We start from the raw sequence: 16708 nt of genomic DNA, 5'->3' as shown, positions 1-16708 counted from the left end.
TGAATTACATCTTACTGGCCTGGGCAAAGCAAAACTTGTAAGCGATGACCTTGGATATTTAGCTGAGGAGATTTCCAAGCCAAGTGTTGAGGATGTGGCTTGATTTCTTTTTTTGCTGCTTCTCGTAAAATAAGAGAGGAAAGTGATAATTAAGGAAGAAACTATTAGAGAAAAAAGAGCCAGGACATGACAGTTCGGGGAGATTTCTTAGTCTATCCAGATTGCAGAAGATGCTACAGGTAGGAAGTTCGTTGTTAAGAAAGGGTGGTCTGGAGAGAAGGCCGAGGGCATGCTAGACATCCTTCTCCTGAAGGGAGTGGATGTGTGGCTCTTGGATCTACTCAGCCATCCAGCAGAAGCCAGGAATAGAGATGGGATTATCCCGGAGAGGTCTGTGGCCGTGACTCTTGTCTAATGGTGTGAATCCCTGTGACATACACAAAAGATCCACAAGGTTTTTGAGAATCTTACACCAGGACAACCACCTCGACCTGAAAGGGACAGAGGACAAACTGAAAGAAGGCTGGCAGAGTCCTAAAATTCTACAGGCAAGAACCAGGCTGATAACACTAACCACCCTTTCGATAGAAAGGAAAGATAATTCCAAGGGCAGAGTCTTGGACCCAGAGGCCAGAGATAAGGGCTCTGAAGCCAGAGCCAAGGACTCAGAAGGCAGGGCCTCAAGCTCCAAACCTTCAGAACTAAGAATTTACCTGCCTGCATTTTGAAGCTACTTGGAATCAGTGATTCCTTTCCTCTCTTCTTCTATCTTCCACCTCCTATTCCTCCCCTTCCTTCCTTCCTTCCTTCCTTCCTTCCTTCCTTCCTTCCTTTCTGCCCCCTCCCTTCTTTCCTTCCTTCCTTCCCTCCTTCCTTCCTTCCCCCTTCTCTCCCTCCCTCCTTTCCTTCTTCCTTCCTTCCTTCCTCCTTTCTTCCCTTCCCTCCTTCCTTCCTTCTCTCCCTCCCTCCCTCCTTTCCTTCTTTCCTTCTTCCCTTCCTTCCTTCCTTCCTTCTTCCCCCCTCCTTCCCTCCTTTCCTTCCTTCCTTCCTTCCTTCCTTCCTTCCTTCTTTCCTTCCTTCCCCCCTCCCTCCCTCCTTTCCTTCCTTCCTCCCCTCCCTCCCTTTCTTCCTCCTTCCTTCCTTCCTTCCTTCCTTCCTTCCTTCCTCCCTCCCTCCCTCCCTCCTTTCCTTCCTTCCTTCCTTCCTTCCTTCCTTCCTTCCTTCCTTTCTTTTATTTCTTCTTCTTCTTCTTCTTCTAATAATAATAATAATAATAATAATAATAATAATACAGGGCAGTTACAAGAAAGTCACACAGAAAAAGATATTTAACATGAATCCTTCATCCCTTAAAAGTGGGTGGGGGGAGGGATGAGGATTTTTAGGGCAGTGAAACTAGTATGATACTATAATGGTGGATACAGTCCGTATACATTTGTCCAAACGCACAGAATATACAACAGAATATACAATACGAACCCTAAGGTAAACTATAGACTTTGGGCGATTTTGATATGGCAGGTTCATCAGTTGTAACAAACGTACCACTGTGGTGCAGGATGTTAATCGTGGGGGGAGGTAGCAGGTATATGAGAAACCTATACTTTCTCTCAATTGTGCCATGAGTCTAAAACTGCTCTTGAGAAATAAAATCTTTAAAGAAATTAATACCGTGAGAGGGCAGCATATTTTAAAAAGCTCTACAGACTTTTGTGACACTGAATGTAACGTGGAGTCTGTGGTCCCGGCCCGATTGATCTCTACAGCCAAGTCCCCGTTGTCAGCATGAACCTGCCTCTCGGGTCCGAGGCCTCCCGGGGCTGGGCCCCGTTATCTCGTGCTGCACACACATACCCCACACAGCACATGCTCCGTGCAGTGTCAGCCAGAGCTTCGCCACTGTTAGGAGACTTGACCGAAACGGCACCCCCACAGCCGAGTCGAGTACCCTCATCTCCATTTTACAGGCCGGGCACCTGAGGCAGAGTCGCAAGTAACTTGCCATAAGTCATGCGCCTTCCAAGTGGTGGAGAGCAGACTCACATCAGTCGGTCTGGCTCCGGAACCGGCCCTCGTAGCCGCTCCACTGTGCGTGTATTTCCCAGCAGCCCCTCAGCACCACTTACGGGCACGTGAGAGGAAGTGAAAACCTCTTTCTTCGAGAACGTCTGCCTAGAGAACTGATCTTACGTACCTTTAATATGAACACCGCCCGACCTTTCTCTAGGCAAGTCTGTCCGAAGTCGGTGTAAATAACAGTGGGGTAGTAGGTACAGTTTGCTGTGCACAGCCACGTTGGAGAGGTACACTTTGTTGCGTGAAAACTCGCTCGGTGAACGTCAAAACATACAAACCACAGCACGCTTCCGTTTAGATGAGGAACGAGTGGGTTTACCAGTGTATAGGGAGCTGAAGTGCCTCCCAAAGTTCATCTCAAAAAATCCGTCTCTATCCCATGGCTCCCAACATCCTCGACCTGCATCCGTCCATTAGAAACCGGGAGACGTGTGTTACCCCCTGGAATGGCCGTGGATGGAGTGTGGTGGGGGGAGGGTTCCTCACCCTCTGTTCCTTTTCCTGTGGTGGTGGTCAGAGACTTATCACAGGTGCTTGGGCCCTCTTCTGAAGGGCCCACATGCGCTCCGGGGAGGGGTCACATGACCCAGAGTCAGTGAGTTTTCCCAGTCAAAACCCTCAAAGTTGATCGGAGAGGAGCCAAATCAATCCTGATGTCCAGTGGGTGACAGGTACCATGCCAGGTGGCCTTCTCAACCTCCAGGCTTCACCCCCACCCCAACAGGTGCTTCAGACTTCTCCTTGCAGACCCCAGGACATTCCAGCTGCCAGCAGTATTCTTCCCCCAACTTAAAACCTAAATATTGTCTTCAAGAGCATAGTCAGGGATTTTGTAGTGGTTGGTGACAGATGGTAGCTACAGTTGTGCCGAGCGTAGCGTAACGTAGCGTTGCTGAATCACTGTGTTGTGCGTCTGAAGCCAATGGCAGATTGTGTGTCAACTATGCTTCTGTTGAAAAGAAAATGAAGAACTAATGCCCACGGGAACTGTGCATCTAGAGGGAAGATGCAACTTTTTAAACAAAGACTTATAGTACATCATTTGCCAGGTTTCTGTTTTTAAAAGAAATGAAGTACATTTGTGTTCATTTTTACTTGTACGGTTGCCATACTTGTTAGTGTTTTAAAAATCTTTGGTAAAACTGTCTTTAGACTCAAAATGGAGTCCAGGCAGTTTTGACAGCATTAGCTGGTGAATATTAAAAAAAACACATTGGGTGACTCAGTCGGTAGAGCATCTGACCCTTGATCTCGGGGTCATGAGTTCAAGCCCCACACTGCGCGTGGAGCCTACTTAAAACACACACACACACACACACACACACACACACACACACACACACACACTGAATAACATTATGCATCTGAACTTGCCGTCTTTACGTAACTGCCTCTTCCTAACAGGGAAAAATTGAGGAAGCATTGAGTGCATTCCAAGAACTGGTTCGCAAATACCGTCAGAGTCCACGGGCGAGATACGGAAAGGCACAGGTATTCGAAAACCGCCCTCTGTAGAAAATGTTTTTGGTGTTTGTATTCTGTGTCATTCTTTCGCTGCCCACTATTTTGCACTTCTCTTTTCTCTTGTAACTTATGTATAGAATCCATTTCTCATGCATATGTGTAAAGTCAAGCAAAAAATACTGTTGTAAAGGAGACGATTAACTTGCTATTGTGGCCTGGTGAATTCAACAACATTTTCCTGTCCTCCCTCCATCGGACTTCTCTCTGGTTTTCAAAAGAAGGTCAAGAAGAATGCTTTTGTCCTCGATCTCCCGTCACTGTGGTGCCCCATTCCTCAAAGTGTTCACTGAAGGCTCCTCGGAGCTTTAAGAACCTCAGTTTTGTAACTAGAGGCTGCAAGTGTGCCTAGGAAAGACGTGAAAATATCAAGTGGAATGTACTTTGTTTTCGCTGTGGTTTCTTTCCGCTGACTCCTTTCTCACCAGCTCCCTTCTCCCTACCTCCCTCCATTCCCTCGTCTCCTTTCTTCTCTGACTTTCCCCACCTTCCAGCTCTTTGTTTTGTGAAGCGTGTCCACATTCATCTGTAATTGCATACACCCACCAGATGCCACATGCTCTGGTTAGACCCTGGGATTATCATAATGAACACTCTAGAGGTCTCTGTCCTTGTGGATCTTGTATTCCCGTGGAAGGTATTTTGAAAGCTACCTAGTCACAAATTACTTAGAGAAAGCCCACTCTATGCCAGGCCCTGTTCTAGGCCCTGCAGATGAACCCCTTGGCAAAACGTACAGAGTTGTCATTGTGATGGCGAAGCCTGGGACAAGATAAGATATAATGCTTGTTAGTGGTAAGGGCTAAGGAAAACCTAAACAACAACAACAACAAACCCTCCCCCAAAACCGTACAGCATACGATGTGGGAGGGAGTTGATATGTTGGATAGAGTGTCAGGGAAAAGTCTACCCGGGAGGTGACAGTTGAACAAGGCCATGAGTAAATATATAAAGAAACATATATTTAAGCATATTATAAGGCATTAAGCATAAATATATTAGATCATCTTCTATAATACATATCATAAAGAAAAGCATACCTATTAAGATTTTTTGGCTGCAGGTGAGGTGATTTGAGGACGACAGGGCAGATAGCACTTTAGATAAGTTGATCAGAAAAGGCCACTCTATCAAGGTGGCAAGTGGCTGAAATGTGACAAGGTTACTGAGGGAGCTGTGCAGGCCGAGGGAACAGCTAGGCCAAAGGCTGTGATACAGGGAAGCGATGTTGGCAGAACAACCTCCAGAACGGCAAGAAGGGCAAGCTGAGAGACGGTGAGGCGGCACAGGTGAGGCCAGGGCCTCACGGATGGTATTTTCCGTGCCCCAGCTTTATGCGTGGACTTGGGCATCTTGTTTTTTCGTAAAGATTGTGTTGGTTCCCGGTTGGGGAATAGATTAAGGGAACAAAAGTAGGAGCAAGAAGCATAGGACACTATTCCAGGTATACTCAAGGGACAGTGGCGTGGAGACAGGGAAATGGCTGGGGAGGGCTTAATGTTGGCTTAGGTGTACAGGTCAGAGGAAGACAGGACTTGAGTCCTGGATTTTTGGTTCAGCCAGGTGAGGAAAGAGAGAGCTGGTTACTCACAGGGAAAACTGGGAGAGGAACAGATTGGGGAGGTAGGAATGAAGTCAAGAATTCACTTTTCATCCCGTAATCTTTGTGATGCCTGTCGGACACTCAACTGGACATGGCAAGGAGACATTGAATTTATGATGTCTGGAGTTCAGGATAAAAGCCAGGGCTGATACACGATGTGTCGAGCCAGCAAAACTCCCACAGTCCCGCCTGGTGGGATGAGATTCTCAGCCCTACTGGGACACAATACCAAAACTTTCCAGACCAAGGAGAACCTGACGTCACCCCTTTGGAGGGGGTCAGTGCCGTGACTTGTATATGGCACTCACATGGAAACTGACACATCTGTGGATAAAACAAACAGGTTTTGCTTTGAACTAAAGGCGGCGACCATTTGAGACCCAGTTGCTCAAATTCTTATCTTTCTATTAAACACTCACTTATTAAATTTTAATAAATTAAGTTTGTGAAAAATTAATGCCAAGAAGTTCCCCCTGTCCATGGTACAGACCAGGGGTAGTAGACAGCAATGATATCATTTTTGTAAATTAATTTGGTCAGTCATCCTCCAAAATTGCTAAATTCATTGGTGTTAAGCAAGACAGAATGTGTTCATTACCAAAAGATGATGCCTGTTCAAATAACTGATGGGCTTTGTTACCAGTATTGACAGTCATTTGATTAAGAAAGCATATTAACTAGACAGAATAATGATGGATACACATGGTAATTTAATTGTGGCAAAAATTCTTTGTGTTTAGAATTTTTCTTTTTACGTGACGGTGATTGTGGGTGCCAGAGTCTAAATAAACTCAGTACTTTCGCACATGTGATTGTTGGATTCGTATCTTTATTTAACAGTAGGAATTTGAGATTTTGGCCTCAGGCAATATTTTTTTGTCCCTAAACTATTCTGCTACAAGGTGTTATTGATAGTAATGTTAATATGGTATTAAGCAAAACTTAGGCATGGTAAATTAAATTTTAATAGAGTAATTTAAAAGAAATTTTAAATGCCTAGGGGTTTTAAAAATAAGAATTTGAAAGAAGATGGATTCCATAGGGAGGAATAAATGATGAATTTTTCATTCTTTGTTAGCAAATTAAACAATTTTGTGGGAATATCCCAACAATTTTTTTTTAAATTCAGCAACGTTAAGTTAAATACAAACTATAATATCCATCATTTCTGAAGCAGCACTGATACTATGTTATTCTTTGGATCACCATGAAAATCAATTTTGACCAAGTTCCCTGAACATCAATACAAAATGTTAAATTATAAATTCAGTTCACTTTATTACCTTACACAAACCATTAATGCCTCTGAGGCAGAAAATGACACGTTTCCTAGGAAGTTTGGATGGTTGAATTATTTCAAGTCAACAAAAGGCTTTGTGATGTTAACATCCTAGAACAAATGTTCTGTACCTGCCCAAACCATTTTACGTACAGATGCTAAGCTGATAGCAATAAATCTGTACAATTTTGATTTTCAAAGCAGTCTATTAGTTTCATTCAAGAGATTTTAAGAAGTATACTCCATTTTAATACTGATATTTTCCCAATTCTGGAAGTTGTAAGAAGTTTTTACCTCATTAAAATGAAGGAACTTGGGATAGGTGGAGGAGAGGGAACAAGGTATATAAACCTTATCATCTTTCTGTCTTTTCAGATTGAGTTTTAGTTAGATATTTATTTCAATTTCTCTAAAGAGGGATTATCTTGGTAGACATTTCTCCTTCCGCCAACCTCGAAGAGACCCTCCGGATCCAGGATCTGTTTGGTAGCTTGAAGAGACTGAGCTGCATGGTCTCAAAAGGGCTCTCTCAGCTCCAGGACTCTGTCATTCTGGAAGTTATCTATGAATAATCATGTTTTGGGGAGTTAACTCACCATAGCCAAACTCAGAGGAAACTGATGCCTAAACAGAAAAGCCAGCATCTGAATATACCGAAGGCCATAGGGGCAGGATGACCAGTGTGGGTCATTGACATTGGACTTGCTCACCTGGTAGATAAGTCTATAATGGAAACAGACCACTTACAGATATGAACAGGTGGATAGCAGTATATTCTGAAGCTCTTTCTGTCAACTTAGGATGAACTGCCCCTCTTTTATCGGGAAATTTTCATCTAGAAAAATCATAAATCTGTCCACTTCTCTCTCTCTCTCTCTACTGCTTCAGTTCTAGTCCTCATCATCTTGGGACACTTACCTAATCAGTACACAGAACAAGTTATTCTTTGATGTGATATTTTCTGAAGAGTTCTCCACAGGTATTTTATCAATTTGTGCCGATTCTTACTAGTTCTGATCTGGAACAGGGGAGGGTGGATCGTTTTCTTACCATGCCCTCAAATTATGGAGTTGTGCTTCATTTTGGTTCTTCAGACAACTATATATTGACTGCAGCCCACACTTTATTTAGAAAAGGTAAACATGTTAAATAGGATATTCTGAGAAAACCCTTTATATGCCACTTTTAGCCTCTAACTGGTATCATTTTTCCTCAAATGGTAATCTTTGGATTATAGTGTACTAAATCTGATGGGATTTTAACTACCATTTTACACATTCTCCTCTTTATCCCTCTCCTATTTCATTCCCCACTCTCAATCTCCAGCGAAGACTCTTGCTTATTTCACTAAGAAAATGGAAGTATCCAAAGAGAACTTCTGCATGATCCCACTACAGCACTAACAGCCTCTCTTCCCCTCCTGCCATATGCTCTGCCTTCTCTCCTGTTCGCATGGATGAGTTGTTCCCTTTCCCAGCCTCTGCCACCTGCTGAAGGACATCATTCTGATTTTTGCATTTCCTGCATCATCACACTTTCCCTCTCTACCAACTCTTTTGCATCAGCTTAGAAACATGCTGTAATATTTGCCATTATTAAAAAAAAAAATCTCTCCCTGGTCTCCACATTCCTCTCCACTTACTGGCCCATTTCTCTGCTTCCCTGTAAGGGTTGTGTGCACCTCCTTCCCTCCTGGTTTCCTCTGATCCTGCTCCATTCTGTTATGGGTCCCCAGTTGTCCCATAAAAAATGCTTTTACGAGGCTCATCAGAAGTGCCACAGTGCCCAATCCAGCATCATGACCAAGATGCCCAAGCTGATGGCCACTTTGAACATGATTGATCGCTCCCTCTTGTTACCTTGTATCACTTTGTCACTTCTTTGTTGTTATTTTCTCCTTACCTTTCTTTCTCTGTGCTTTTTGCTGGTCCTCCTTGTCTTTCCAACCTCTCTCCTGAACCCCAGACTCCTATATGTACCTTTCTATCCAGTATCGCCACTTGGGTGCCTAATCAGTGTTGAGTTTAGTAGGTCCAAACCAGAACTCCGGATTCCGAATGCCTACCAACCTGTTCCTGCCCTCTTCTCCCGTTCTCAGAGGACGGCAGTTCTGTCTGGTAATCGCTCCAGCCGACACCCTGGAGTTCATCCTTGACTTCTCTCCCTCCCTTTCTGCCACATTCAGACCATCTGCACATCTTTTGGCTCTGACCTTCAAAATGTATCTGTAATCCAGCTATCTCCTACCACCTTCATCCAAACCGTCATCATCACTCCTTGTCTGGGTTCCTACTGGAGCATCCTCACCGGCCTCTGTGCTTCTCTGCCACTCTTTCGGTCTGTTCTCCATACCACTGCCAGTGTGGTCCTTTCGATCATGTCAAAAACCCCTGTTGTGGGGGCGCCTAGGTGGCCCAGTTGGTTAAGCGTCCAACTCTTGATTGCGGCTCAGGTCATGATCTCACAGTTCGTGAGATCAAGTCCTGCATTGGGCTGTGCTGACAGGGTGGAGCCTGGCTTCAGATTGATTCTCTCTCTCTCTCTCTCTCTCTCTCTTTCTGCTTCTCCCCCTGTTCGTGTGTGCGTGCTCTCTCTCTCTCTCTCTTAAAATAAATAAACATTAAAAAAAAAAAAAAAACCCCTGGTGCCTTTCCATCTCACATGGAGGTACCGTAGTGGAATTGGCAATAGCTTGCCAGGTTCTTCGCTGCCTGACCATCACCCTTCCACTAGTCTCCTCCTTGCCCCGCGCCTGCACCCGCCTTTCCTCCACCCGTCACTTCTCCCTCGGGGCCTTGCTTTTGCTGTTTTCTCTGCCTTGGAATGTTCTTCCTCCAGATATCCTCATGCCTCACTCCCTCACTTCTGTCAGGCCATCCCTGCTCATCCTGCCTAAACTAACTTTTCCCAACCACACCGGTGCCAGCACTCCTGAGCCGGCTGCATTTTTGACCCACAGCATTTATGGCTGCCAGGCACATGGTACTTTGATTTGTATGTTGTCTTTTTGTTCATAATGAAGCAGAATGAGAAAAGGGCTTTGTGTTGTTTATTTTGCCTGCCAAGTGGCTCTCGGGTAATAGTTGTTGAATGAATGAGTGAACACACAAACTACTGAGAGAATAGGAAGTACGGACTGGAGCTCTGTCTGTGTAATGTTAATATATAACATGATACAGATCTCCATCAGCCCAGCATATATTAATTCCTCTTGCTTTTATGGCATTTTTCCTCCTCTGCAGCTTGATAGCTAACCCGTCTTCGTGTTACTTAGATAGCATGTTGTCTTGCTTTTTTTGGTTTGCTTTTGAATCACTTGAAAAGGAGAAAATTTTAATGTGTCTCAGATTGCTTTTGATGCATGTCCAGAAATTAAGTTTGCGTGCATATTTTGGGTGATTACAAATATATCTTGTCATGGGACATTTATCCAGTGTGGGGACTTCCTCTAGTGTGAAGACGATCTGGCCGAGAAAAGAAGGAGCAATGAGGTGCTTCGTGGGGCCATCGAAACCTACCAGGAGGTGGCCAGTCTGCCCGATGTCCCCACAGACTTGCTGAAGCTGACCTTGAAGCGGCGCTCAGACCGACAGCAATTTCTGGGTAAGGTGGAGTAAGAGTTAATTCAACAGCAAATGCCATGCTGTATATTCTTAGAAGAGTGTAGTTACCTGGAAGGGAACCTGACTTTCATAACTGATTTCGCGTAATTTACCTGAAAGTGTCCCAGACAGAAATGGCAGTCCTAGCCTTAATACTTAGAAAGATGCATAAGGTATTTTACCACCTTTTCCCCACCCCACCCCCCACCCCATTTTAAAGCTAGGCAGATGGGATGCTCGGAGGTTGGATAATTTGCCTAAAGAATCATAGCTAATAAACTAATAGGTCTGGAATCAAAAACTCTTCCTGCGGTGCCAGACTCTTTTCTCTCTTAACCATAACAAATTGATTCCTGGAGGTTGAAGTTATAAGTGCAGCAGTTTTTATAGAGGGAATATTAGGAGTTCCAGGCACTAAAAATGTTGCCTGCAAAGTTTGACTCCATCCCAAGGAAAATGATAGGAAAAAAAAAAAAACTTCTTAAAACCACTAGGTAAATTTACAAATGCTTTGAAAAGAGCAGCATAAAGCATCCTCTCTGACCCAGGTTCCCATGCCAAAGGCAGATAAGACTAGCTCTAACCTAACTTCATTATTATCAGGCTTGTGATTCTCTCCCACCTAACTTGTCATCAGTAAACCAGATGGAAGAATCTAGGCCAAGTGTAACTGCTCAGGTGGGTGCTAGTGGCTGGGTAAGTTACGTGAATAATTATTGATGTCACTAGGAGAGGCTCATATAAGTAATATTGGAAGCCAGCTGACCCTGTTATCAGATAGGAACAGAACCCAAGTTATGATTAGAAACTAGAAGGCCCATTAGACTTCTATTCAGAAGAGCCAGTCCAGAAGAAGAAAAGCATATGGCACCCACACAGGATGGAAAAGGCAAGGGTGCCACTCACTGGAGGCACTTGCCTTAGGCATAAAATCAGTATTACTGAGTGTTTTTCTTGCCTCAGTCTCCAATATGGCTCTGTTAGGCACTATTCACTTAGTCTGCCCTTAAAATGTTGATATTTCTTTCATTGTGGATTTTTTTAGAAAGAATGCATAAAAGTATCGCTCATCTTGATTACTGAATTTTTGGCAGCCTCTTCAACTTTGCTTTGAGTATCTCGCTTGCCTCACCTTGTTTCTGGCCCCAGTGGAAAAAGACTGACTATCAATAAATCTAACCCCCCTTCTGCAGCCATCCTTCAATACTTGAATATAGTCTTTTTCCCCAAATGAGAATAAGGCAAGTTCATGAGAGGAGGCTCTGTGAGGAGAGGATTATAGGGAGAAGATGTTGTTGAAGGTGACAAGGTGGTGAAGTTTACTCACAGTAGAACACAGTTGGGTGATGCAGCGTGGAAGGAACAGAGATAGTAGCCAAAGGGATTTTCCATCTGGGCCTTTGCAGTGGTTAACAGGGGAACTGTAGGAACAGAAGAAACATACGAATCTAAATTGGGCAGGTAGGGAGGAAGGGAAGAGTGGAGTCCGATTTGTTAGTGAGGGAATGAATAGCTCAGCAAATCCATCCAAGATTGCCCAGTAGAGGGGGAAGGCCATGGGATAAACTGGTGATGTTTTAGGCCAAACGGGTTAACTGTTAGCAGGACGTACAACTGCATTAGCCTGATATCCCATCATACTCTTGGCTAATACTTCGTTTGTGGGCAACTGAGCCCTTTAGGGAATTAATCTTGTCATGTATACTAGCCATATTTTGCACATTTTCCCATATTCAGTTTATTTCTGTGTGGAGGAGTAGTGACAGTTGGCCCCAGAAATTTTAAATTTCCATCCGATAGCCTTAAAAATCGACCAGAACTAGCTAGGGTTTTCATGATTCCTGTTGTGCATAGTATCCTATCGTCCACCAGAGGGTCCCATAATACCAGATGATGTCTCCTTCACTCCATGACTAGGTTATTCGTTACCTAGAGATGAGGACAGTCTTATTTGGAAACAGCTACAGAGGTGTACCTCAGTGCCTTTTCAAGTTCCATACAAGGTGCTAGACTCGAAATCTGTTAGACTTTTTATTCGTTCTCTATTCATAATCTTGAAGTTAATCATGATAAACCAAAGATACACCAGTGAGACATTTTTTTACAAGGAATTGATAAAACTTTTCAAAGAGGGAATTCGACGTAAGAAAAATGTTGATGGATTTAGAAAATGAGAATGTCTTTAAAATGTTTATAATCAGTATTACATTTACTATCTACTTATAGAAGTTGTTGATAATCATCGCAATTGCATGATGAAAGCTGAAGAGGCCATCATTAAAACTGTATAGTCAGATTTAAGCTGGTCTAAGGGCTCTATTGAAGAGTCTCTTGTGATTCACACTCTCAATACAAAGATATATTATTGATGTTGGTTGGTTTGTTTGTTTCTTCCTACCAAATCAGGTCATATGAGGGGTTCCCTGATCACCCTACAGAAGTTAGTTCAACTATTTCCTGATGATACTTCTTTAAAGAATGACCTTGGAGTGGGGTACCTCTTGATAGGAGATAATAACAATGCCAAGAAGGTTTATGAAGAGGTAAGCAAACAGCAGTCTCCTGTTAACTACATCAGATTGTTTTGAGCAAGAAGTTTTAATATTATTGTAAATCGCATTTATTGTACCCAATCTCCTGTTTTCTTTGTTTTAAATTAGGTTAAGTGGAATGTAAGGATTATTATGTTAACATATTCGAAACTTTGTTTTCATCCCTTTTTTCCCTTGATCAGAAAAATGTAAATTTTAATTCATACTTGGTATAGCAAAACCTTCAACTTATAATTGTGATCGTTTTAAAACTGTACTTATCAGTCCACAGACATCCTTTCTAACAGTGTGCTTCATGACAGGAAGTGAAACTCCATTCTTCCATGAACGTTAAAATACATAGCCTTTTCCTTTTTTCAGAAAAAGTCCGATCTACAGAGAGACTACAGATCAGGAGCCTTTCAGGCATGTGGAGTAAATTACTCACCTCTTGGAGGGCAGTGACTCTTTGATCCTCCAGCAGGGATGCCTTTGAAGGGATTTTTACCTTATAGTGGTTATTTTAATAGATAACCTCCAAGTCACAAGTAACTATATAAATCTAGGAAGCTGTGACTCCTTCAAGCAATAAGGAATTCATTTGGTATAAATAGGATACCAAATGAACTTTGACACTGGAGAAAGTTAATGTATCTATAAAAGAAAAGGAACACATTTACCTGTTATTCTTTAATTTAGGTGTTTTGGTCCATGGTTTTTAAGCTCGTGTGCTTTACATCAAAGTGCTACTACTCAGTGATCCAATATGATTCCTCCTGGTTGTTTTTTTTTTAAGTTTATTTATTTTGAGAGAGAGAGAGAGAGACAAAAAAGAGCACATGCATGAGCAAGAGGGGGAGAGCAGAGAAAGGGAAAGAGAAAATCCCAAGCAGGCTCCATGCTGTCCACATGGAGACAGACTCAGGGCTCGAACTCATGAACTGTGAGATCGACCTGAGCCAAAATCAAGAGTTGGCTGCTCAACCAACTGAGCCACCCAGACACCCCAATTCCTTCTGTTTTAAAAATGCTGTCAAAATATGGTGATTTCATACTCAAGCTAGGGACTGGATCTATTCACAAAGGGATGCTTTCTCCCTTTTATTGGTGTTGAGGCTTAATTAAAAATCATTGAATTTCAGAACAATTTTGTCATCTTCCTTCTCATAATTTTTATATTTTCTGAAGGCTGCTGAATTTATAATATGTAATATTTGAATTTGTAATATAATATTACACATTTTATAATATGTGTAATATCTGCATAAAGTAGATTGATCCTACAGCATTGAAAATATGTGCCATTCACTAAAATACCTGGTCCAGGTCATACAAGAAGTCCATGTGGGTTTGTAGTTGCTAATGACCAAACCCTAATGCTTAGTTTTGTTTAAGAGACATATCATGTATTTCACAATTCAGGACCTTATGAATATAAGAATTTTCCACCTATATCAGAATACCTAGATATACCCATTATCCTGCCTATCCTAGAAGCCTTAGAGATGGAATTGTAGATTTCCTTCTTTCTCTCCTCCTTTCCTTCCTTCCTTCCTTCCTTCCTTTCAAAAATCATGAGCAAATATTGACTGCATACCAAGTAGATTTGAGGTTAGGGCAGGATCTGAAAGCATACTAGATTCTCCCACTCACTATGGATTTCTTTCCAGAACCTTCCTTGAATATATTCATTGTTTTTACCTGTTAGTAGATGCCAGATATGTGAAACATTTTAATTCATCTTGAAAAATAATGTTTTTCTATTGTAATTTATATGTTTGAAATCATAATCTCATCTGAGTAATCATAACAAGATGCAGAAAGTCTAAAACAGGGCCATATTACACAATTGAGTGGGTTTCTTCTTAAAGAAGCATTAATAGTCTGAAAATATATGTGAGGTTTGCCTTTTCTTCCCACCCCTCACTTCTAAGTTAATAAGCTATGTCTAAGGCATGCTCTTTCCCTACCCAAAGTTGATCCTGATATGTCTGTGTTTCAGAGGTCATTTTCAGAAGAAATTTTCTACTCGTTGATTTTCTTTTCTTCATGTTGATTTTTGTCTTTAAGTAAATTTATAAAAATCAAGTCATTGTTAGTTTCTGGGATTTTCTTTTTCTTTTCTTTTTTTTTTTTTCTTTGCTGCTTTTCAGTTTCAACAAGACTTTGCTTTACAATGGTTTGATGTAGATTGCTGACAGCTGTAGTTTAGAGATGACCCTCGTTCCCCTTGGCATTAACAGTTAACCAAGCCACCCGTGTTCTAGAGTCTAGCATTTTCCCGATTTTTCCCTCCATTCACTTAGCCCACACGTGTTGATTGAAACTCACACACGCCAGCTTGGGAAATGGTAGTTAAGGAAACAAACATATGGTGTGAGTTCATGGACTTTCAACCTGATGTCAAATCCTCAGCTTCTGTTAATTTACCCTCTGAATATCTTTCAAATCCACTCTCTTTTTAACCCAAGGGCTCATCCCCTCTTGCCTAAACTAAGGCACATTTACCCTGTCCAGGCTTGCCGTCCTCCAGCCTTCATCAACACAAAACACAAATCAGACCATCCCACCCTTGGCTTCAACTCCTCATTGGTTCGCACTGCCCCCAGCAGTGGTCTTCCCACATGCCTGGTTGCATAGCCTTCCGGTGAAACAGGCTCAAGCAAAAACGTGCGATATGTATGCTTAAGTATTTATGTATAGTGTTTATTTAATAATACAAGATACATGTTAGGTAGTAATGTACATCATGAAAGGTGCATGCCCCCAAATAAGTTTTAAGATGAGACGAAGTCTTCTGAATACTCTTAAATTTCATTAAATTGCAAAAAAAAAAAAAAAAAAAAATCTAGTCCCTGAAAATTTTCTATTTTATTTAAACTTTTTTATTCTCTTTTCTAATGATAAAATTTAAGAGAAACCTAATGCAACCAACAAGGGAGACAGATAAGCACAAAAGGCAGAAATCATTTGCAGCCTCATTGTCACATGCAGACCACCATGAAAACATGTGGTATGTGTCCTTCTAATCTCTTTTCCATACACAGAACATACACTTGTCTTTTTTAATTAAATTGGTTTATATTAACCATACTATCACCGGAATTTTTATAAGTGAATAAATATTCTTCTAGAACCTCATTTTTAGTAGCTACCAAGTGTTCCTTCTTAGGGATATATCATCATTAACTAAACTGCCTTGGCTGGATAGGTTATTTCTAATTTTTTTTTAACATCTTTTCATTTTTGAGAGACAGAGACAGAGCCTGAATGGATGAAGGGCAGAGAAAGAGAGAGACAAAGAATCTGAAGCAGGCTCCAGGCTCTGAACTGTCAGCATAGAGCCTGACGCGGGGCTCAAACCCATGAACCGTGAGATCATGATCTGAGCCGAAGTCAGATGCTTAGCTGATTGACAGATTGTTTCTTAACCTGGATAGGTTATTTATAATTATTTTGTTGTAATAAACAATGCTGCAATGAACATTTTTGAACAAAAAAAAATTTATGTATTTTTTTTATTGGAGTATAGTTGACACACAATGTTACATTCGTTTCAGATGTACAACATAGTGATTCAACAACTTCATACGTTATGCTAAGCTCATCACAAGTGTAACTGCCATCTGTCACCACACAACACTATTACAGTACCATTGACTCTATTCCCTGTGCTGCCCTTTCATCCTCGTGATTTATTCTATAACTAGAAGCCGTGCCTCCCACTCCCCTTCACCCATTTTGCCCATCCCCACAGCCCCGTCCCCTCTAGCCACCACCACTTTGTTCTCTGTATTTATGGGTCGGTTTCTGCTTTCTTTTTTTGAATTTTATTTATTTTTGAGAGACAGAGAGAGAAAGAGAGTAGGGGAGGGCAGAGAGAGAGAATCCCAAGTAGGCTCCGCACCATCAGCACAGAGCCTGACGCGGGGCTCAAACTCACAAACCGCGAGATCATAACCTGAGCAGAAGTTGGTCACTTAACCAACTGAGCCACCCAGGTGCGTCTCTGCTTTTTTTGTTTGTTTGTTTTGTTTTTCAGACTCAACAGATAAGTGAAATCATATGGTATTTGTCTTTTATCTGACTAATTTCA

The 16708-nt window shown here is 42.0% G+C and overlaps 1 protein-coding gene across 7 annotated transcripts in view; it reads left to right on the top strand.

Annotated features, from left to right (window-relative positions):
* The window catches only part of ASPH (aspartate beta-hydroxylase), a 222074-nt gene that overhangs the window by 151781 nt on the left and 53585 nt on the right, over positions 1–16708 (top strand). For all 7 annotated transcript variants that reach the window (XM_060610597.2, XM_060610603.2, XM_060610599.2 and 4 more), the window contains 3 exons: positions 3481–3567; positions 9932–10082; positions 12488–12624. In XM_060610597.2, coding sequence (XP_060466580.1) covers positions 3481–3567; positions 9932–10082; positions 12488–12624 — 375 coding nt within the window. The remainder of the gene's footprint in view (positions 1–3480; positions 3568–9931; positions 10083–12487; positions 12625–16708) is intronic.

This window comes from Panthera onca, chromosome F2, assembly GCF_046562875.1.
Source record: "Panthera onca isolate mPanOnc1 chromosome F2, mPanOnc1 haplotype 2, whole genome shotgun sequence".
Taxonomy (NCBI): domain Eukaryota; kingdom Metazoa; phylum Chordata; class Mammalia; order Carnivora; family Felidae; genus Panthera; species Panthera onca.
This window is presented reverse-complemented; position numbering and strand designations above follow the sequence as displayed.